Source organism: Talpa occidentalis, unplaced genomic scaffold, assembly GCF_014898055.3.
Source record: "Talpa occidentalis isolate TD23 unplaced genomic scaffold, MPIMG_talOcc4v2.1 talOcc4.13, whole genome shotgun sequence".
Taxonomy (NCBI): domain Eukaryota; kingdom Metazoa; phylum Chordata; class Mammalia; order Eulipotyphla; family Talpidae; genus Talpa; species Talpa occidentalis.
The window spans coordinates 95,806,896-95,829,566 of record NW_023601322.1 but is presented as its reverse complement, the minus strand read 5'-3'; the positions used below and the strand labels follow the sequence as shown (position 1 = coordinate 95,829,566).

At 55.4% G+C, this 22,671-nt stretch overlaps 1 protein-coding gene across 2 annotated transcripts; it reads right to left on the bottom strand.

Moving 5' to 3' along the window:
- Window positions 1-1,453: 1,453 nt before the first annotated feature.
- Window positions 1,454-21,077, bottom strand: PITX2 (paired like homeodomain 2). Of its 2 annotated transcripts, XM_037508264.1 has the most exons (4): window positions 20,503-21,077; window positions 16,764-16,819; window positions 5,165-5,370; window positions 1,454-2,717 (listed from the first exon to the last, which is right to left on the bottom strand). In XM_037508264.1, the coding sequence occupies exons 2-4, from the start codon at window positions 16,807-16,809 to the stop codon at window positions 2,154-2,156; spliced, it is 816 nt and encodes a 271-aa protein (XP_037364161.1). In that variant the 5' UTR covers window positions 16,810-16,819; window positions 20,503-21,077; the 3' UTR covers window positions 1,454-2,153. The 2 variants fall into 2 exon arrangements, with proteins under 2 accessions (XP_037364161.1, XP_037364160.1); XM_037508263.1 differs by lacking the exons at window positions 16,764-16,819; window positions 20,503-21,077 and adding an exon at window positions 6,162-7,011.
- Window positions 21,078-22,671: the final 1,594 nt, after the last annotated feature.

The following is a 22,671-nucleotide window of genomic DNA, read 5'->3' as shown; positions in this document are numbered from 1 at the left end:
GGCTTTTAGCTGCCCGCCCCCCACAACCCCCCCACGGGCCGCGTGATTCCCGCCGCCGCAGGTCGGGGGCAGAGCTTAAAAAAGAAAGAAAGTTCAGTTCATGTGCATCGAGCACTGCTCTTAAATCGGGGACTTTATCTGCGACGTCTCTAAGTGGCCGCAGCGGCCCGGTGCAGAACAAAGACTCGGTGTCTGGGCTCCAAAAGCTTATAGGTAAATTTCCCATCAGTAAAAAACAACCTAAGCCCCAGAACACGGGTTTTCTGGCTGCAGAAATCCTCAGTGACTTTTCCCTCCCGGGTTTCTAGGGCTGCGTTTGTCTTGGTCCGAGGGGGGCGGGGTGGGGGTGGGGGTGAGAGAGCAGAGGGTGCACCAGATTAGTAGAGACCTCCCAACTGCCCCCCAACACCCGCGCCACCCCCCCCCACACACCCCCCCCCAGCTCTTGGTGATGAGTTCTTTGCAACTAATCGTATTTGCTGCCATTAGCTGGGAAATCAAATGTCACATTAAAAAAGAAACTCTGAAAACCACCAACAGAGGGAGAGCCGGCACTTAAAGTTCCTTGAAACACTCACACCGATATCACTCCCGTTTAGATGTCAGGGCTTGGTAGGGAGGGCCAGGCTGTAATTCATCTTGATTTGCTTCATTGTCCCGCAGTTTGCAAACTATAATCCTGTATAATTTCAGGAACAAGCAGGTTTAGAATTAATGGGTCAATATTATTTAAAACAAAACACTGGGAGCATGACCTTTGCCTCAACTACATATTGCCCGACAAGGCTCAGGAAACTCCACTCTAACCTCTCAACCCCTGGGCTCTTGGAGAAATTAAAGGGCTGCAGTTATTAGAAATGGTCTTTGTTTCTTTTAATGTCTCGAAAGGATTTGGAAATAGTAATGCAATATAACATGAAGAATCTCTGTACTTAATCCTGAAAGATAAACGCAGAGGCCTAAATATTTTGAACTAGAGGTGTTTCCTTGTAAACTTATTATAGATGTATTCCTCTTGAGGAATGCATATAAACTGTACGTGTGTACATACACACTTCTCCAGAACAATTCACTGGAGGTGCAGGCCCCCCCTCGAGCCCCCCACCCCGCAACTTCGAGAGTCACTGTAAGTTGGCCTACTCTCTAAATTTCTTTCTGTCTTATATGACTTGCTGGCACTAATGGAATCCTCTGGGTTTAAGCCAAAGAAAAATCTGGGAGACAAGACCAGACTTTGCAGCCTTCTTTTTCCCCCCCGGGAATGCCTCTCCCCCCCCCCTTTTTTTTTTTTTTTTAGTTTCTGGTGACTATAATTTATTTCTATCAAATTTAAGTAGATGCTGTTGCATTGAGTGTTTCACTAGGCGGGCAGAGGGAACTGGCTTGCTCAGGAGGCAGTGACTGAGAAACCTGGCCAGACGACAAGGAGGAGGGCAGAAAGAATCCAGACCGATTTGTATGCAGTATGCTTTACTCCCATGAAATAAAACACATTTTTTTTCATATTTGCTGAAAAGTAAAACAATAATATTGTACGAAATGTTATACACAGGGTAGTTGTACATAGCAGTTCCAGAAACATCATTGCATCCACCAGAGAAACTATTCTAAAACTGATATTCACACATTTTTTTTATAATAATAATATGTTAGAAACATACAGTGTGGCATTTAGTATATACATTCCTTTGCTCGCAAGCGAAAAACCCTAATCGCTTCTGTATAACATGCTTTATTTTAAAGCCTAACCTTTAAAAACACTGTTGTGATATTACTAACAACTGCTTTTTATAAAATTAATTTGACATTTCGATATATATACATCCTTTCAGTCATTTTAATGTTAACAATGCTAAACTTAAAAAATAACAAGCTTATAGTAATGTTAAAATGTCATATCCAGTCAAACATTGGTGTGTGTCCTCGCAACTGTTGGAAATACTTTTAGTGAAAGATTGTCAGACATGGAGGAAATCCCTTTGAAATCAAAGGAGCTCTCTGCAATTCAGTGGTTTCCTTTTCTCTCTAGAGCTTCTCTTTCTCTCTCCTTCCTTTGCGCCCACGACCTTCTAGCGTAACTCCCAGTCTTTCAAGGGCAGAGCCGCCCCGTCCGGCACGGTCCTAGGATCCCGGCGCGCCCAGGGCGCAGCAGCTCACACGGGCCGGTCCACCGCGTACTGGCAAGCGCTCAGGTTGGACGCCGGGTTCTGCACGCTGGCGTAGCCGAAGCTGGAGTGCTGCTTGGCTTTCAGTCTCAGGCTGGCCAGGCTCGAGTTACACGTGTCCCTGTAAACGTACGGAGGAGTCGGCGGCGCGTACGGACAGGCGGGCGTCGGCACCGCGGAATTCAGCGACGGGCTGCTCAGGTTGTTCAAGTTATTCAGGCTGTTGAGGCTGGAGCCCGGGACGCCGGTCACCGCGGAGGGCACCATGCTGGACGACATGCTCATGGAGGAGATGGAGTTGGGCGGGGAAAACATGCTCTGCGACGACAGGGGGTTGACGTTCATGGAGTTGAAGAAAGGAAAGCTCTTGGTGGACAAGGAGGCCGAAGTGAGGCCCTTGGCGGCCCAGTTGTTGTAGGAGTAGCCCGGGTACATGTCGTCGTAAGGCTGCATGAGCCCGTTGAACTGCGGCCCGAAGCCATTCTTGCACAGCTCGGCCTGCTGGTTGCGCTCTCGCTTTCTCCATTTGGCCCGGCGATTCTTGAACCAAACCTGGGGGTGGCGGACAAGGGAGCAAACAGACGCCACAGATCGGGTTAGCAAAAGCTTGATCCCGGAAAGCAGAAGCCACCTCTCTCCGACACACCCGCGCGCCCTCCCCACGGGCTCCCCAGCCGCGGCGCCCCGGCAGCAGGAGCGCGCGGGGAGCCGGCGCGCAGCCCCGGGCCGGCGGGGGCTCAGGGTAGGTTCAGGCCTGCGAGCCCGGGCTCTCCACTGGGCCACAAGGCCCAGCCAAACGCCCAGGGCGGCCTGTGGGCGGCTAGTTCAGAACCCAGGTCCTCTTTAGGGTGCAAAACACACTTACGGCAAAACAAATGGAGGCCCGCAGGCTCTCCACCCAGCCGCCTCGCAAACTTGCTTCCATTCCAAAGCCACAGACTCAGAGATGAGGATATAGGGCTCGGAGGGCACCAAAGCCCCCCCTCCTCACACACACACACACACTCACGCACACACAGAGCTCCTCCCTCTCCTCTAGGGCCGCCAGCGCCGCCTCCCCCTGGAGCGTGAGGCCTCCACTGGCGAGAGCCGCGACCCCCTTCCTCGCTTAGCAAAACTACCAAATAAAAAGCCAAAGACCACCTCCCCGACAGCTCGTTAAACTCCACGAGCTGGGCTTGTAAATCGCAGGGAATCCAGAACCGTTCTGACTGCCGCCGCCCTGCGCCCAGCCAGGCCACCCCGCGCGCGCGCGCTGCCCCGGCTGGGCTGGGCACGGTCGGGTCCCTCCGCCTCGCAGCCGGGGCCCCCAGTCCTACCTAACCCCCACCCGCGTCCGCTGGCCCCGCCGCAACCCCGCTCTCAATCCACATCGAGCCCGCCGGTCGCCCCAGACGGCGGCTTTTGTGTATTGGAGCGAGGCCTGGCCCGAGATCTCCGAGCTGACACCGGTGATGTTTCACATTACAAATCTCGGCTGGGCCCAGCCTCCTAATCCGTTTTCCCCCTCTTTCTCCTTTCATCCTCTCTTCCCTTTTCATCCCCCTACCCCTGTGCATCCGCCTGCTATAAAAAGCGCGTCTCGCTCCCACTCGGCCCGTGGCGCGCCGGCCTGGAGACGCTGGAGACGCTGGAGCGAGCGAGCCCCGCGCGGCGCGGCGGCCGGGGACTCGGGCAGGTTTGCAGGGAAGCCGGAGGGGGCCGGGGAGGGCTCCGGAGGATTCCAGAGTACCCACGGGGGTTAGGGTTTTGTTTTAATTACTTGCCATTTCTATCCTAGGCCGCGTAAACTTTGCCCTGGCGAGAAAAGTACGTGCGGGGCGCGTTCCCTTGTTGGGCAGGAGACTAAAGAAGGGCTGACCTTGCGCAGCACCACGCGGCCCCGGCCGGGGCGCCAGGTCTGCGCGGTTAAACTAAAACCTTTTCCTACTCCATCCCGGCTCTTGAATCCGCTGGCACATCTTCACTCTCCACAGAAACGCCATCCAGAGACCGTCTTCCTTCGCTCTGCTGTGGGAGCACATTTCAGTCTTTATTCTTTGCATCGCGATGGGTTTGCACGCAAAGTTTTCTTCTTTGTGGCTCCGCGCTGTAACTGGGGGCTCCATTTTTCTATCCAGAGCATTTTTGGCTTTTCTACAGCAAAGCCTCGGGATCCTGCTGTGTGTGTTTTCTGCTTCCAGAATCCTAACAGGCTTGGGAGTTTTCTGCCGACCAGCGTAACCCCCGGATGTTGCTACTGGGTCATTTATTTAAAATTCATTTTTGCCAATTCATATAGTACAGACTTGCTGCAAAGGTAAGCTTTTTCTTTAATAACACTGTGATTAAAGGGGTGAATGCAATCTATTGAGAAAAGGTAAATAAACCAGACTGAAAAGGTTTTCTTTTTTTTTTTTTTTTTCTTTCTAAGAGGACTAGGAGGGTAGTTGTGCGCTCAGACTTTTGTTTCCGGAGATCACAAAACCAGGAGGAAGGGTGTGGGAGAGAGCTGAATGGCCAAGAGCCCGCCAAGACCGTGTGAGGAGGGCGAGCTGAGTAAAGGTGGGGCCATGCCGGGATCGAAAGTTTCCCAGGGAGGTCCAACCCTTGCGTGTCTTTGGCGGGTTTTCCTTGTTAAAGGCGCACAGGTTGGAGCCTGTTCTGGGCTCCTGGCCTGGACGGGATGTTATTAGCGCTCAGCCTGGCGACTGCCAGCCGTGAACATAATGCCCCGTGCAGGGAGCTTGCCATGCGGCCCAGTTGGGAGGGCGCGGGGTGGCGGGGCCGAGAACCGGCGCCCTCCCGGGGCGCCCGCGCCAGGCCCGCCGCCGCCACCGGCCTCGTAAGGGGGAGCTGTAACCTTGTAAGTGGGGCCGCCGCGAGAGGCCCCCAGCTTTGGCCAAGGCTCCCCACCCGCGCCTTTCTGGGTGGCGCGGGCCTGCGCGCGCCCTCGTGGCTTTGCGCGGCCGGCACCTCTCCCACACCCTCCCGGGTCGCCCTCCCGTGCGGGCGCCTACCCGGACGCGGGCTTCCGTGAGGTTGGTCCACACGGCGATCTCCTCGCGCGTGGACATGTCCGGGTAGCGGTTCCTCTGGAACGTGGCCTCCAGTTCCTGCAGCTGCTGGCTGGTGAAATGGGTCCGCTGGCGTCGTTGCCGCTTCTTCTTGGACGGGTCTTCGGCGCCCACGTCCTCATTTTTTCCCTGCTGGTTCTTCTCTTTCTCTGAAAAAACGCAACACAGAAAGCCTCGGGTCAGCATGCCCACCTGCAGCCCGAGCCCCGGGGCGCGCCGGGCGGCGGCGAGCGCAGCGTCTCGGGGTGTGCGCGCCGCATCGCCTCCTCTCCCCGGCGCCGCGCTTTTTATTTACAAGTTTATCTCATGGCGACGGCATATTCATTTTTACAGCCTGTGCTTTCAAGTGTATTTATACGCCTCTGCTCAGACACACCAGACCTCCCGGGACGCGCACAGGCGCGCGGTTCCCAGACAACCCCCACCCCCTCCGCGAAAGCTCATATTTCTGTGCTGTTCCGGAAGGCAAGGTTGGGGTTCGGTCAGACACCCAAGTTTCTCCGCCCTGAAGAAGAAAACCCGTGCCTTGGTGAAGACCCTCTCCGAGGCGTAGCTTCCGAAATACTTTTCTAGTAAGGGGAGCTTTCCGGGAGCTTAGCGCAGAGGGGAGCTCGGGGCCCGGGAAGGGTCGGGGGCGGGCGCAGGACGTCTCGGGAGGGAGACTGGGGTTTTCGTGACCCGGGAGGCAGGAGGAAGGCCGGGGCAGAAGTAGGGCAGCTGGACTGCCCACGCGGTTCGTGCCAGCCCAGCCGCGGGGGTGGCGAGGACGGTGCGCGCCGCGGGGTCACCCGGAGCCTTGCTCCGGAAGCGCTGCGGGGAGCCCGCGGGGCGCCCACTCCCGCCACGCCTCCCCAGGAGGGGCCGACTTCCTCGGGGCGAGCCGGCCGGGCGGCGCGGGGCGGCTGGAGCGGGGGCCCCCGCGGGCCGCGCGGCGCCTTACCTGCGGCCTCGGGGCTGGAGGTGTCGGAGATGGTGTGCACCTCCAGCCTGTGCTTGGCAGAGTCCAGCGAGCGGGTCTGACCGGGCGCCAGGACCGAAGCCATGGCCAGCGGCTGGGGATGGTGACAGGAGGACGACGACGAGGCGGCCAGCAACTTGGTCCCTGCTGCGCGGTGCTCCAAGTGCAGCGGGCCTTTCATGCAGTTCATGGGCGAAGGCGCGCGCCGCCCCGCGAGTCCCGGGCTGCCGCCCCGCCGAAGCCCCGTGGCCGCCGCCGGCTCCGCGGCGCGCTCCGGGCGCGCAGTCCCCGCTGCGTGGGCCGCCGGGGGCCGAGCCAGGGAACGCGCCCCCCGCGAGTCTTCGAGCCGAGGCGCCGCGTCTCCTTCGGAAGGCTCAGGCGAAAGGGTCCGGCGGCCAAGAGTCAGCGGGCCCGCGGAGACATGGGGGTGGGCGCAGGCGGGCGCGGCGCGGTGCGTCTTTGGGGAGCTGGCTCCCGAGCTCCGAACCGAAACGAGAGTGGCAAAGACCCCTTGCTTCCCTCCCTCCCTCCCCCGGGTACCCCTCCAATAAGGGCAGCTAACGCCGAGCGCGCGCGCTCTGCCCGCCCCCCCGAGCGGCAGCCCTGACGGCGAAGTGTCAAGAGTGACAGGGACAGGTAGCTGATATCAGATCCCCCGCGGCGGCGGCCGCCGGGGCCTCCCGGTGCGCCCTCCCGGTGCGCCCTCCGCGGCGCGCACACGCACACCCCCTCGGGCTGCGCGCTGGAGCCCGGCCTCCCCGCGGCTCAGCTCCCGGCACCCCGGCGAGCGACGGACCAGCTCTGCGGCTCCGCGCTTCCCTGTTGGCCGAACATCTTAAAACCAGAGGCGGGCTTCCTGCGGCCCAGACGTCACGCCGCCCGGGCCCTCCCCGGCCCTCCCCGGCCCTCCCTCCGCCTCCCTCCCAGACCCTCAGCGGGCGGAGTGACGCGGCTCCGCACCAATCGCGAGGCCCCGAGCCACGGCGCAGGGACGGGCCGGCCTGCACCTATCAGCTGCGCGGGGCCGGGCTAGTGCCTCGGGGTGCCCACCGGGTCTACACCGCCGGCTCCCGGGAATTCTCCGGTGCAGCCCTAGACGACCCGGTTTGTAGTTCGGCCGGGGAGATGGAGGCCTGGGGCCAGGCGCAGGCTCGTGGGAACGTAGTGGAAAGGTAGAGGGGATCCAAGGTGCAGGGAGCGGCTTGGTGACCCCCAAGCGCACACCCGCACACGCTCGCCACCGCTTTTGTGAGTCACTCCATCCCACCGAGAGGGGTGTCTCCTCTCCACACCCCCACCCCGCACACCCATAGAAGGGACACATGTTTCTGAAAGCCAGAAAATTTTCAAAACACCAAACCAGTCACCGCTCTGACCTTAAAATTTCCAAACAGCCTGTCCAGCGAATGCTGCGCTAAGCTGAAGAAGCTTTGCTTTAATTGCAAAGAAGGGAGACCTCTGAGAAAGCAGACTAATAAATTAGAAATCGAGAAGCAAATGGACCCGTCACAAGCAAATTACCTTGACTTTAAACGAACAACTGCTTGGTGGTTCACTCTGGATTTATACTCGAATGAAAAGTCGCCTCGGATCACGTTCTCTGTAATGCTTATTAGTCCCCAGACAGAAAACACACAATAGACTAGAAACCCTAACCCAGCATTTTCAAAATACTGAAAGCTTATCCATTCTACTTAACGTTGATTAAGATACATATCCTAGATCTTTCAGATTCCTTGTACACTGCATTAAGCTTGTCCTAACCCGAGAGAGAACGCCACGCTTTAAATTCGACTCTCTTGTTTACTTTATTATCAATCAGATTCAAATCCATAAAGCCCGCAGAATCAACAACCTTGAGCTAATTATATATAAAATATGCTTTAATGAATTTCCATACAATTAAGAATGTTGCCAAATAGCCCATTTCAAGGATAACTTTAAAATCATTTTATTTTCCTAGGGAGCTCAAGGCTGTCTTGAATCCTTAAAGTCCAAGCAAGCAGAGGCGGGTAGTGTGTGGGCGACTGTGGGGTGTGGGGGGGGGTGTGGAGGGGGGGAGACCTCGGAGACCGCCCAGCTAGGAAAAGCAAAGCCTTATTCATTTACATAAAGCAAAGAAAAACATCTTCAGGGAGAGCCAACTCTTTACAGTCTTATGTCCAAAGAGAGTTGATTGCCAAAGAAACTAAGGAAAGAAATTCAAACACAGACAAAATAATTTTCTGAAAGTCCTTTTGTCCTCGGCTTAGGTCAGCTGGAGAGCACAGACTAATCTCCACCGGGTTTCTGCATTGGCGATTGCTTTATTGTGGAGTTAGTGTTATCGTGCCTGAATGTGTATTTGTTTGACATTACAGTCAATGATTTGCAACTCCAGTCTGAGGTATCTTCAGAAAACTCCCTTCTTGTCCTTGTTCATGAGATTGGGAAACTTCTGGTCTGGGGCCGAGTGGATGGAGCAGACTGCAGAAATGGTTGCGCCCTGCCTGTCTCCTTTGCCCTGCTCCGCCACCCTGCCTACCTGTGACTGACTGCTCCCTTTCTTCAAGTGCACTCCAGAGCAGTCGGACACCCCCCCCCCCAATGAGAATTGTTCTTCAGTCTCTCCCACAAATATCATCCCCTTTAAGATGAATTTAGCAACAAGGGGAAACTTTCTTCACAGTCACCTGTAAATGAGCATTTCTGGTTTTAACCTTGTGTTTCAGTTCAGTCCCTCCTGCCTGTCCACACACCCGGTCAGAACGGATCAGAGCCATGTGCTGGGTCTGCCTGAGCGGGGGGCTCTCACACCCCGCTATATTAGGCCCTGCAATCTTATCACTAAATTATACATATTACGCCAGCAGTCTGTTGGTAAAGAAGGTTAAATTAATTTACATTCTGCTCATTATCTGGTGCTTAAATGACGCGTTTTATCCCTGAGATTTGGCGGAGAATCTCCTTCGCAGACCCCACAGCATTTCACTGAAGACAATGCTCTTACATTTGTAGTGGTTTTTAATCTGATAAGACTCTAATTTGCTTAAGTCTTTTAAATAAGGGTTTTAAATGTTTCTAGCCGTTTTCTTATTGAATTTCCTCTAATTCCCCCAAGATCATAAAGTATATGTGTAAAGTAAATATTTCCTCCCATTGCACTGCCAGCCGATGACCTATAACTAAGTCAATACGAATCTAGCCCTCTTCTGCCAAACGTGTTTACTAATCATATTCTAGTTTCTTCTTTTAAACCTCTGTGATAGCTCCACAACACTATGTCCCGAAAGCTTCACTTCACGAAGAAACTCCACCATATCAAAGAAGGAACGATTTTCCACCGCACCGACCGTACATACCTTTTCCTTGTTTCTCTGAGATTCACACCCCAAAGCTGCAATTTTGGGTGGTGGTTTTCAAACTCCGTACTAGGAAGAGCTGAGGTTTCCTAAGTCCATTTCTCATGAAACCCATAGAATTTTGATTTCAGCTCAGTGGCTCTTCACCCACCCCGGCAAATAGACATGTATGAAAAAACCTTAACCAGCCCCCAAACTGGGGTGAAACACCCAAGAACAAGGGAAAACTCCTCACAGAGCACAGTGTGGGAGATTCAGGCAGCGCTGAGGATCTTCAGGTAGCCTAAAGCCTAAAAAGATAAGGAATCTTACCATTACGTAGATCCTTGCAAACGCTAGTGGAGAATAAAGACAAGTATCTAGAGAATGCTGGTGAGAATAAAAACAATATCTATCTAGCATCTGTCCATCTACCTACCTATCCACACATCCATTCATACTCCTCCAACCGGCATTCTAAACAATTGAGCCAGTGAGACATTTCACTCCATTTTCCCAGCCAGTTCCAACTTTTTCCTAATCATTTTTGCACACTCTGAGATTGGATGACACCCTCCCCAGGCCCAGCAGTGAAGCCAGGACTCAGCCCATGCAAGGCAGCATGTCTCCACCATGAATCTTAGATGGGGACAGGCAAGGCTGTAATGAGGAACCAAGCAATGCTTTTCCATGAAAATTGTGTTGGTGCCCAGAAATTTTGGAAACTGATTGTACAAAAAATTGTGCACAGACATAGGCAGTATAGATGAAGGAGGTGGAAGCAAAGAAAGCTTGTGTTTTGTGCCTTCCCGGTAACCCCGGAACTTTTCTTTGGCCGATTCTAGAAATTCTTAGGACTTCAGCCTCCATCACAGAAAATTTCAACACAGCAAAAAATCGGCGTGTTGGGTTCACGGAAAGTGGAGGCACTCAAGGCCTCCATGGGTCGGGAGGAAGCCCAGTGCCGGTTTGGGGTTTCCAGTCCCAAGACATCAGGGATCATCTCAATTGAGTTTTCTTGCTTATTCTTTCAAAGAAAGACCCCAGAGGAGTGAAATGTGTGACACGGGGTCAGGCGCGTTTTGAGCTGGTACTTGCCACCGATTACCAGTCTTAAGGTCTTATTCAATTTCACACGCTTTATGTGAGTTGCAAACCCCTCTGGCCATCGCGGGGAGATGGGCGGGCCGCACCGCCAGAGTCAGGCTTGCCGCGGACCCGCCCGAATCTGCAGTATGGGTTGGGACCCAGCCTCGCCATCCACAATTTTTAGAAAAAAATCTGATCTCATAGTTCACCTGGAAGATGGCTCCCTGGCTTTCAGGCTGAATTGGGGTGGGTGTCCTGTCCCAGTCATAGCTCAAGGACTTGACCCAGCTTGGAGCCACGTGACAGGCCTGTGTGCAGGTCTGGAGTGTGCGTGGCAAGTCACAGCGCTCGCAGGGAGACTTTGCACCTGCCCAAGATGTGGCTATTCCTTCTCTCCTTCCTCCGCCTCACTTTTCTCCTATACAAATCTAATTGAAAAGCCCTTGACCCCAGTGCCGTGAAGTTGAAGTGCCCCCAAATTATGACTTTAGAGTGATCCAATTTTCCTTCCATTCCTTATATAGAGTTTTAAAAGTGTTGGCTTGGAAAAGGCACTGATTGTCTCTGAATCAGAAGCCTGTAGGATTTACTGAGCAACATCTGCTCTCTGGGTCCCACATTTCTGTCTCATACTCTGAGTGACGTGAGGTTTGGGATTACTGAATTGGGGGGTCCAGCGGCAGTAGTGTACCCAGAGTGGCTGGTGAAGAGAGGAGCAAGGGGTTGGGGAGGCGGGCTGCTGCTGAGGTCACTAACCCGCATCACGCCTTTGCATATCTGCATGTGGATGCTGCAGGTTTATATGTGCTCATTTAATCTCCGAATGCAACTAGTCGAGAAAAGTAAAAAAAAGAGAAAAGTGTGTGCTGGAGGTAGGGGAGAGGTAGAATGACAAAGGGAGGGGGAGAAGAAAAATGGGTGGGGGTGAGATAAATATCAATAGCCAGAGTGGGAAGTGACAAGGGACTGACTAAAGTAACTTATGTAAAAAAAAAAAAAAAAACAAAAAAAACCAAAAAACCCAAAACCAGAAAAACACAGCAGCTGGATTAACACACTCCTCTCTCCTTCCTCTCTTCCCCCTCCCCAGCTCTGTGTGTCTGCCTTCTCTACTTCTCTCGCTCTCCCTTCTTTCTGTCTCCCCTCTCCCAGACATTCTGGTAGCTAACGTTCAGCATTAGTTGTCATGGTGACCATAAATCACATAAATCCAAAAATACCCACCTATAATCTGAGATGAAGCTTTTATTTCCCTAGCGAAATAATATTTTAAAAGCTGTCAGCTGACAGAAAGAAAAAAAAAAAAAGGAACCCACCTCATTGTAGTAACCCAAGTAATATATTACTTCTAAAGGTTTAAATTAAACTGTCAGCCTGTTTAAAACATGCCGGGAGAATCTAGGGTACTCTCCCTCTTAGCGCCTCACAATGAAGTTGACTCAATCACTCCTGATCGCTCTTTAACACATAACACAATTTGGGGTGCTTGCTCTCCTGTTCATTTCTTCCCTCCGCTCAGCCTTCGCAGACTCACTGCCCTGGGTTGCAAAACAGGAGTCTCCACTTGCCCGAGAAAGGGGCTTGATCCTTCACTTCAGCCTTTTGAGGACCTCCTGTGTGGGTCCTGCGCTAGCCACGACCCTCGACCCTCGGTGAAAAGTGGGGGTTCTAGGGGGGGAGTCGCTGGTCAGGGGCCTAACGGGGACAGCTGCCCTAGGGACGTTCAGAAGAAGGACCCAGAGCGCCCTGACTGGTGGGGACAGGCGGAGGTGAGGCCCGCAGGTTCAGAGGTTCCTGCAGCCCAGGAAAGGTAGGTATGGTCTCCTGCACCCCTACTTCCCTCCTGCCAGGAAACTTTCCCTTCTGGAGACCCGGGCGGGGCGGGAGGAGGCTGGTGGCGGCTGTTGGGGCCTTTGTCTCTTACCCTGGTCTTGTTGTCTTTTGCCTATCTTTGGATTACAGGGTATTCGCCTAGATGAAGAGCCATTAATTACCCATTCAGTCAATATTAGGAAGACGACAAAGCTTTTTACATAGGATTAAGAAGACATCAGATTGTTCCATTAGTATATTCCTGCTCACGAATAAGCTTTCGTTATACATTCCCTGTTCCCCGGAGTCGCCCTAACAACTGCTGCATATATTAGCAGCGGGCGCTGCGGAGCCGCAGCCCGGGCAGCCAGACGAAACTTTGAGCGCGCCGTGGCAGTGGCGGGGAGCACGACCCCTGGGGGGCCTCTGCGGGCGTGGGTCCTTGGGGACCCGCTGCCTTGGGGCGATGCTACAGTTTCCCCCATGGGCACCCCCACCCGCACGCGCGCGCACCTTGGTAGCTGCTGCAAATAAGCTGGAGGGGCTGGGGGTGGGGAGAGGGGAGGGGAAAAAAAAAGGAAAGCTTTGCTGACCCAGCTCCAGTGTTTCGTCACCACCTCCCCAGACCTCAGACCCAGGCGCGCCCCAGGCCCTGGTCCCCGCGCCGCAGCCCGAGCCCAGTGCCCGCTCCCCTGCGCCCCGCTCAGGTGGGGAGCCCCGGCCCGCACGCCTCCATTTTGCGTTTTGCTGGCGACGGCCTGGGCTGCTCGCGGGAACCCTCGTTAGCATCCAAGTGGCTTCATGATGGCGAAGGGACACCGGATTATTTGCTTTCGGGGTACATTCGGGAGCCAAGGAGAATGTGCGCGGCAAACATTTGCTGATGGAATGAATGGGCGGCGGGGTTACCCAGTCCCCAGGGGGAGACCCCGCGGGCTAGGGTCGCGCCAGAGGCCCTGGAGTGCCCCTCGCCAGGGAAGGAGGCGTGCGCGCCCCGACTCCTGCGGGAACGCGGGCTGCGCCTCCACTTTGCCAAAGCCACTGAGCAATCAATGGCGTCGCCCCGGGGGAGGCCGAGGGCAGGTCCTCGCCCCAGGTCTGGTCGCTGAGTCGGCACCTGGGGCCCTAAGACCACAGCGCGGTCCGGTTCTAGCCCCGAGTCCATAGGCGCAACTTGAAGGGTCGCTGATAGGGGAGGATCAGGCCTTTCTCTTCCTGAAGGTCAAGATTAATTTTTTGGGTTCTGCATAAAGGGAGGCTCCTTTCTGGACACGCAAAGCTAGGAAAAGCCACGACCCAAGCCTGGGGGGCATTCTCAGCCGCTCCTGCCCTTGAATGGGGTTACTGCTTCACCCGCCAACTCTCCCTCCCTCCACTTGCCAGGCCCAGCTCGTCTCCTCTCGCCCTTTAGCAAACCCCAGGACCTTCCAGGTCTCCAGCCAAGCTCACGGCGCCCAGTGGTTTAGGGTTCCAGCAAGGCGGAGGGTCAGCCCAGTGGGTATCAAGGGAATGGGCTCTCTTGGGGAGGGACATGGGGACCCGCCACTCAGAGGTCGACCCTGCCTCCTCGGAGAACCTCTCCAGTCTTCAAGGTTAAGGGGGAAGACAGGGCAGTGCCGACTATGGAATCCCATGGCCCTTTCTGAAAAGCACATGTCATTATAAACATTCTTTTTTTGAAAGCAAACAAAACGACTTAAATCTGAAGGAGAAAGATCTTTCTTTTAAAAGCAGGCGGGCAGTGGCTCGGAGCGGGCATATTCCATAAACTCCACTCACTTCTATTTAGTAAAGGGACCCTGGCAAGCTTCCTTCCCCGCACTACAGCTTTCTCCCCGCGTTGTGACATTTTTAGGTCTACAGCTCCCGAAACGCCAATAAAACCAAGATTTTAAGCATCTATTCTCATCACAAGCCTCTTCTTCATGAATGGCATCTACCATAAAACTTTCCTCTTTGGTGCAAGAGGTAGAAAACAGAAAAGGGATTGGCCATGTAGGGGTAAGAGCCTTCCACGTGCATTAAAATAACCGGGGCCTGAAAGTCATGGTTAAGGAAACAATCGTTCGTTATTTCTAGCTCTTCTATTTTCTAATTATCAAAAGCTAACGCCCAGGGGCGCCTGAGGTGTCAGAGACTGGGGTGCACAGGTCTCCAGAGCCCCCCACCATTTTTTGCCCACCTAGGAGGCCTCTGCCCCACCCCTGGCTTGTCCTCGGAGGTCCTCGCCTGCAGAGAAAGCTACCTGTGCGCAGAACCCGCTCCCGGGGTCACCGAGGCCCTGGGAGGGGCGCGCGGGGGGGGGCGGGGGCGGGGTAGGAGCGCCCGGCGCGGCCAGAGCTCCCAGCGCAGCCGGGAACGTCAGCCTGGGCTCGGCCGCCGGGGGCCCGCCCCGTGCGAAGAGAGACTGGGGAGCCCCCCCTAGCCCGGCCGGAGCCAGGGATGAGCCGGCACAAAGCATTTTCCCCGAGAGCCATCGCTGCTCTTGATTTTTAACCATATCCCAAACATACCTCGGTCTAATAATTTATTTTTACGACTGATTATCAAACAGAAGAGGAATTTAACACAATCTTAATGACCGAAATCAGCCGACGTTATCTTTGCATGGCCCCATTTAACCCCATGGGGTTAATCCCGGACAAGTGAGCGTTTAACTGGCCCGGCGGGAGGACCCGCGGTCCCGGGCGCGCCGAGGCCGGCCTGCTCCAGACCCCTGTAGACGCTTTATTTTAACAAATGAGGCTTTTCTCTCAGAGTCGCTGGGAAGACCTTACTTAGGGCCTTTGTTTTCTTCTTAGTAACACGGTTTGTTTACTTGGCTGGGGTCCCGATTCGCCCCCCCTCCGGCACACATGGCATTTGTATCCTTACACTTTAATCCGGAAAGAGGGGGTTAGGGGCCCAGGACTGTGGGGGGCTTTATCGCCTCCCACTATCAAAGGTCAACAACCTTCTAAGGCTGGGCACTTATTTATTAAGGAGGCTGAAAGACCCTGAGAACACAGCAACAATAAATTTGAGTTTTTCAAGTATGGCAAAGGGAAGACTGTCCCGTCATCCCTGCACACCCCACCGCCCCGCCACAGGGCACGTCTCCGTCTCCATCCAGCAAAGGCCTGCGCAGGGGCTCGGAGATGGTGTAACTCTCACAGCAGCCTGCAGGCTTTGAGTAGCAAAAATGTCCCCCGACTGTTCCAGACTGTTCCAGCGCGCAAGCAGCCAATCAAGCAACGACACCACCAAAACCCGAGGCCCGCGAGCAGCACCGCAGGTAGGTTCGCGTGCGCAGGCCACACACCCCACCCCACCCGCGGCTGCAGCTCGCGGCGCCCAAGCCTGCCAGCCTCACCTCCCCGCCCAGCAAGCGTGGCCAACGGCAGCCAGGCAGGCGCGCCTCCGGGAGGGTCCACCCCGCGCCCACCAGCCTGGGCGGGGCGGGCCGCGAGCCTTCCGGACGGGGTGGGCCCCGGCGCCGTCCGCAGTGGGACGTGGCGAGCGACAGAGGTCGCTGTTGGACCACTTTTGCGCACCCGCCGAAGGCGCCGAGGTAGGTGGGGGTGCGCGAGGCCACACTGCGAGCGGGGAAGCGCGGGCGAGAGGTGTCCGGTCTCAGGAGCTCTGTGTGCTCTGGGCGGAGGCGAGAACGTCCCCGCGACGGCCGCTCCCCGGCGCAGCCAGAGGCCAAGCGTCCGAGTGCCAGGAGAGACGCGCCCCTGGCGGCCCAGCCTGCGGGGCCTCACCTGAGCGCCCCGGGAGCCGAGCCCCGCGCCCCGCGCGCGCGGCCTGCGCTGCGCCCTGGCCGAGCAGAGGCGCGGGGATGCTCCCGCGGGCACGGCTCGCTGCCGGCCGCCTCTTCCCGGCCCTGGGCCGAGTCCGTGAACGCGACCTTTTTGCTCTCGGAGTCTTTGGGGACGAGTAGTGGGTGGCCGCCGGCTGCACGCCTGGGCCGCGAGCGCGCGCCCCGCGTGCTGGGGGAGACGCGCGGGCGGGGGCTGGAAGTGGGGAGCAGGCGGGCGGGAGCCGCGGGGGCCGGACGGCGCAGACCCAGGTGGAGCCACGAGCCGAGGGCGCTCCTGACAGCCGGGCCCTCTGGCAGCCGGCGCTGGGCGGCTGCACCCTCCGCGCCGCCGAACCGCGGGCAGCCGCGGCCGGGAGCAGCGGGCCTGCGAGTGGCTCCCTCCCCAGCCGCATCCCCTCGTGGGGAGAGGTCGCCCCGACCCGACTGTGATCTTGCTCCGGGCCCGGTCGGCCCCTGGGGCAGCGCCCCTGACCGCGACCTCGGGGCGGGCCGGTCCCCGCTCGCCGCCCTCGGGAGGTTGTGCGTTCCCGGGGTGACCCGGGCGGGAGAAGCGAGTCTTACCTAGTTGCACACACGCAGACACTAGTTTGCGGCAGTTGGTCTCCATCCCCCGTTATCTGTAAAACACAAGACAAGGAGGGCGGTGAGAAGCGGGTCCGAGGGTGACAGGAGCCGGTGACTTGCGGGGCGACCCCCTCGGCGCTCCCCGGCCGCGCTGCCCTGCGCGGGGTCTCAGGGCGGCCCCGGATAGCCCGGCCTCCTGCCCCCCGGGCCCCGGCCCAGAGCATTTCAGTGTTTACCAACAGGGGGGCGCCTTCAGAATTGACCCAGGGGCCCTTGGCTGATAGAGCCACCGAGGTCTGGGGCCCAGGCCGTGCGCCTCCTCGCAGGGGTCTGCGCCTGGACGCGGGGCCGCCCTAGCAGATGCACGACGGGGCGGGGGGGTGCATGGACAGGACTGTTCCCTTTGGGGAGTTGAGCGCGGTGGCCGCCCCTCAGCACCCTGCTTGCTCGTTCGTCGGAGCTCTCAGAAATATGTGTAGGATGCGCGCGTCCACTGCCTTGTTCCTAGTCAGCAGTTGCCCTCGATTTTCTGTAATTCTAGAAGGAACAGGACGCCCAGGCTCTCGGCCTAGGGTGCTCCAGGAGCGTGCTGGCTTCGGGCCTCTCATCCATCAGGAGCCACTTTCCCATATTTAGCCACACTTTCCCCTGGAGATATTCCACCGGCCATTTATTTACTCTAAAGCTCCATTTAAGTTCGCAGAGGAGGGAAGCGGGTGGCCTGAGGCAGGCGCAGGAGAGCGGGGCCCACGGCCCCCCGAGGGTTTAGTGTCCGCCGGGGACTGAGAAACAGCTCCGCGAGAACGGCTCCCCCAGGGCCCCCCCTTCTCCTCCCCGGCAAACCAAATCTTTTCCAAATTTCCAACCACAACTCAGCGAGCCCAGCGTTTTACGCGCGCCCTGTTCTCCGCCACAGGCAAACCCGGAGAGGTGGGTGGCGAGGGCCTCGGCGGGGTGGGTAGAGGAGTCGCGGCTGCTTTCAAGACAGAAGAAAAGAAAGAAGGTCTCGGGGCTCCCCTGGCCCCTCCGACCTCGGCGCCAGCCTCGCTCCGGGCTAACCAGGGTACGCGGGCGGCGGGTGGGCCCGCCTGGCCGGGGTCGGGGGCTGGGTGTGGGGGCGGGCGTGCCCTGCTGCGCCCCGGGCAGAGGCGGGCCGGGGAGCCGCGGTTCAGGCTCCGGCCTGAGGCTCATTTCCCTGCTGCTCGGCCTCTCCCGGAGCGAACCGGACCCCGGGGGCCTCTGGCCGAGGTCTCTGCCCAGAGGAGGGGTCCCACGCGGTGGCGCGGGGAGCCAAGGGTGGGGATGGCCAAGCAGTCCCCCCAACAAGGCGGGGGGGGGGGGCTCAGCGGTTCCTTGTGGGCCCCGGGGCCCAGAAGTAGCAGTTTGGCGGCTCCAGATTTAGTGATTCTGCAGTAAAATCACAGGATTAGTCCCTGATTGAGATGTCTGTTCGTGAGATATTACAAAATTCATTATCACAGCTTTCTACTAACTCGATATGAAGTAACACAGATGGGATTTTATTAGTCCAGACTTCAAATGTTTACTTATGATAATTTCAGGGGAAATTTGCATGTCATCATCATTTCGATAATCTTTTTTTTTTTTTTTTTTAACGTCTGAACTGGCTGCATTATTAGCCCGTAGCCGGAACATTGCAGATGGTAACTGCAAACAGTTTTTATTTTTTTAAAAGAACGTAATATATTTTAAAAATGAGATGGCTCGGTGTAAAGTCAGTCAATTATTACACACTCCCAGCGCCCCCAGCTTCAGTGCTGAAGACCAAACAAAGCAATACAAAACAAATCTTCGAGAACTCCACTCTAAGGACTGAAAAGAAGGTCAAGGCGTGTTCCTTAGCTCACTCCTACGTGTCCTTGTGACTTGGGGATTTATTTAGCAGTCAAAATGAGCCTGGAGACCTGCATTTTTCCCCTTCTTATGACGACCAGGCCTACTAGATGAATTGAGTCTAAATAACTGGAGAATTTTTTAAAAAGAGACCTCCAGTTCCTGCCTGCTGATCGAGAAACTTGCCCTGTCAAGACAAGCCTTACATGACAAATTTGGTTGCCGGATTTAGGGACTGACCTCCATGGTTAATCTCACAAATTAAGATGAGCAACTTTTCCTGATGGAAAGTTGTTCTCACCCCCAAAAGTTCACGTCTTGGTTGAAATGCACATGCCAGGTGATCTTGTTTAGGCCAGCTACAGTTTCTATTGTGAGCATGCTAAAAAGCACTGCCCAGCTAATGGAGCCCACCAGACGCACTAGCCAAGGCTGACGCTAGCCAAGGCTAAGAAATAAAACCATTTGCTTAAAAATAATTTTTGATGATTGCCATAGGGTCAAATTGCAGGGGAAAATACAGTTTTAATAATTCCAAACCCTTTCACACCCACCCTTCTTGCATTCACTTTGTTGCCCCATCTTTAATGGGAAGTTTAAAAATAAACAGCACCAGAACATATGTTTTAAATGAACTAAATTGGTGAGATTAGCCAGTAAATTAATTTGCAGTGGGTAATTATTTAAGGAAATTAAAATACTGCTTAACACTGTGCTGTATTTTGCCATGTTTAAACCTTCTCTTAAAGCAATTAATACTGATGCTTTAGGAACACTTGAAGACAGACGTGCTGAACTTGAGGAACAAAGCACCTGAATAATTTAAGTGTAGTTTTGCTGAGATAAAGTGAATCCTTCTATAAATGTAGTAACCATTTAATTTTGAGGGAAAATTTGACAATTGAAACCTTGTGGATTTTACTTTGTGTCACATCAACAAAAATCCTCAATCTATTTTGCTAAAGTGCTTTGTTTCCTTGACCTAAGTGATCTTTGACTTTTAGATAAATTTCCTCCAAAATGATATTCAGAGCATCTTTAAATCTTATTAACGGCCAAAAAAGAAAGCAAGGAAATCTCTTTAAATCACACTGATTTTTCATAAAAATATCCAAAAAATAAATGAATCCCTATGCTGTTTTAATTCATAGTGGTAAAAGTTTTTTTTTTTTTTAATTTAGTTTCACCAGACACAACACTCACACAAAGAGAGCAAAAATCACACCACCTTATGATGATTTGATTTCCAAATTGCATGGGAAGAAAAGTGAACTAAACAATTGCAATCATAATTTCCCCCCTTCTTCCATGCTTGGAAAATCGCTCTGTCCTCTTTACCCATTTAAAATGTATCTCCTGAAGTGCAAGATTGGAGTTGACTGGTGATCAATTTAAAGGATTTATAATCCAAAGTAATTGTGTGAGTTTGGCATCCAGGCCTGACTCGCAGGTAATTCACTTGGGCCTGAGAGGTCACAAACTGCCAGTTAAGATGGAATCTTTTTTCCAGTTGGTAACAATGGGGGAAGAGGGCTAATCTTCCAGTAGCTGAAACTTTGTGCTTTATCTCGAGAACGCTAATCCTCGGCCTGAGGATTTGTCCCTGCAGTGTTGGCACCGAGATTTAAGGGCAGATACCTCGTTTAAAATGCCAGCCATGCTCCCTTCCCACTCGACTTCAGCACCCCATAGATTGTTAGCGTCTGCGACCAGGGACTAAAGGGACCGAGCTTTGCAAGGTCTGTTTGCCAACTGCGTTACCCGGGGGGGAAGGCTGCGCGAGCGCCACACAAATCACCTACGGTGCTGATTCCCCAAAGTGGAACAAATTTCCAAACTCGCATTATCTCACATCCCTGCGGGAGCGAGGGCCTCCACTTACCCGCGACCGGGAGAAAGCTGTAGTCTCAGCGTCCCACCGCTTCCCGGGGAGATTTCCCGTGGCCGAGGCGCGAGCCGCCCCGCCAGCGCCCGCGAGCCGGGCCGGAGAGGGTCGCCGGGCCCCAAGGATGCCAACTTCCCGGGAGCGCACGGGCGCGCGGCGGCCTCGGGGGTCTAGCCGTCCCTGGCAGCTCTCGTCTGCTCCTCTCCAGCTTTCTCGCTCGCTCTCGCTCTCTCTCTCCCCTCCCCAGCTCTCATCCCTCTCTCTTCCCTCGGCTCCGACTGCGTGTGGGGAGTGACGTGACGTCAGCAGAGATTCCACCAAACTCCACTGCACAGAGGCGGGCGGGCGGGCGGGCGGCCGAGCCCCGCTGCGCGCCGGGCGGCCGTGGAGCGAGCACACAGCGCTCGGGCGGGCGAGGGGGGAGCGAGCAGGGGCGCCGAGAAGCAGGGAAGGGGCGGGAGGTGCAGGCCGGCGGGGAAGGGGGGAAAGCTCCAGCCGGCGCGCGGGAGAGCCTGGAAGGAGAGGGGCCGGCCAGGGCGCGCAGCCCCGAGCCGCCCGAGCAGAGGCGCGCGTCCAGCCGCAGACCCGAGGAGCCGGGTCCGGGAGGAAGGGATGCAGGGGGAGAAGAAGGAGTCTGTGCCAAACCCGGGGCTCTAATAAATCAGAGGGGGAAGGCCGGGTCGTGCGGGGGAGAAACAACGTACCCAGGACGCGCAGGGAGGAAGGGACAGGGAAAGCGGTCCAAGAAACGGAACAAAGGACAGAGCGCCTGGGCTTCTTTGGGGCGAGGCGAGAGGGGTGTGAGAAGGAGTCTGCTGGCTGGTGACCTTCTTTCCGGCCAGCAGGGTGGAGGGAAGAGGTGGCAGAAACAGGGAGGGGGGCCGAAGAGGGTAGGGAGAGCGAAGGACGGGGGGCTGGAGTGGCCGTAGGTGGGGGCGCGAGAGGATGGGAAAGTGGGGTGAGCGGAGGTTGGGGGCGGCGTGGGAGGGCGACAGTCAGGAGCGGGCGAGCCTGGTCTGCCAGGGAAGGCCCGGACGCTTGGCCCAACTCGACCGGCCGGGACTCCGCGCTGGAGGTCAAGGCCAGTGGACCCGGCGCGCTGCACACCGAGCCCGCGCGCAGGTGGGCACAGCCGCGCACTCGCCGGTGTGCGCCGAGGGCTTGCGCTGGACAAGGCTCGGGCGTTCTTAGAGTCTAGAATTTCCTCTGCTGTACCTACACTCAACAAGTTCACCCCGGGTCACGGATATCTCATTTTTTAAAATGACGAGGTTAAGGTTCCTGGCGAGCAGGGTATTAAATTGCACGGGGTGGGGGTGGGGGTGGGAGAGGAAGCCACTCTCAAATCCACATTGGCTCCTAAAAATCGAAGAACATGTTAAGATAGCGGGGTCCTTTTTGCTCGGAAAGTGTGCCCTGCGTCTCGACCCTGCTGTCCCGATTTCTGGACTGGAGCAAGGGCGGGTGTGTTGGTGGCCAGCAGGGTATTTTTTTTGCTCTGTCTGCCTTTGAGTGGAAGGACTATAATAAATATGATTCGCCTGGAAGACTAGGTGCGAAGGCTGATGCCAGACATGTTGGACAAAGTTCTTTCAACCTCAAGGGTGTCCAGTTAATGTATGTCGCAGGCAAGTTTCGGTTTTCCCACCGATGGTAATTTTTGCACAGGAGCAAAAGCCAGGCAGGCAGGCCCGCGGGTTAAAGAACTCTTCCCTGTGGTCCCCAGTGGAGAATAAAGTTCCAGCCAGAAGTTGTATGGCTCCTCCTGGATCAAAACACCCATTCGCGAAATTGTAGGGAAAATCAAATGCCCTGTCCGGAGCACGTGTGTGAAACAATATATCTATTTTAAAGGTCTGGTGTTTAAAACAGCGCAGGCCACATATAGGTGCTGAGCTTGCCCTGCATTTGGGGACTGTCTGGAACATGTTATGTGTTTTCTTGAATTACTCCGTGTTTTGAATTCATTTGAGTTAGCAGTAAAAACAGGCAAACAAACTTGCTCAATTTGTTTTGAGTGCTAAATCCCCTCACTTTGAAATAGCTAACAGTCGACAGATGGACTCATTTTATGGCAAGGGTTAGCCTCTTCAGCCACGAAGAAAACTGATGAGCGATCTACATTTTTTAAGCCATTTCTAACCTCCGCATAACATCCGTGAAAAC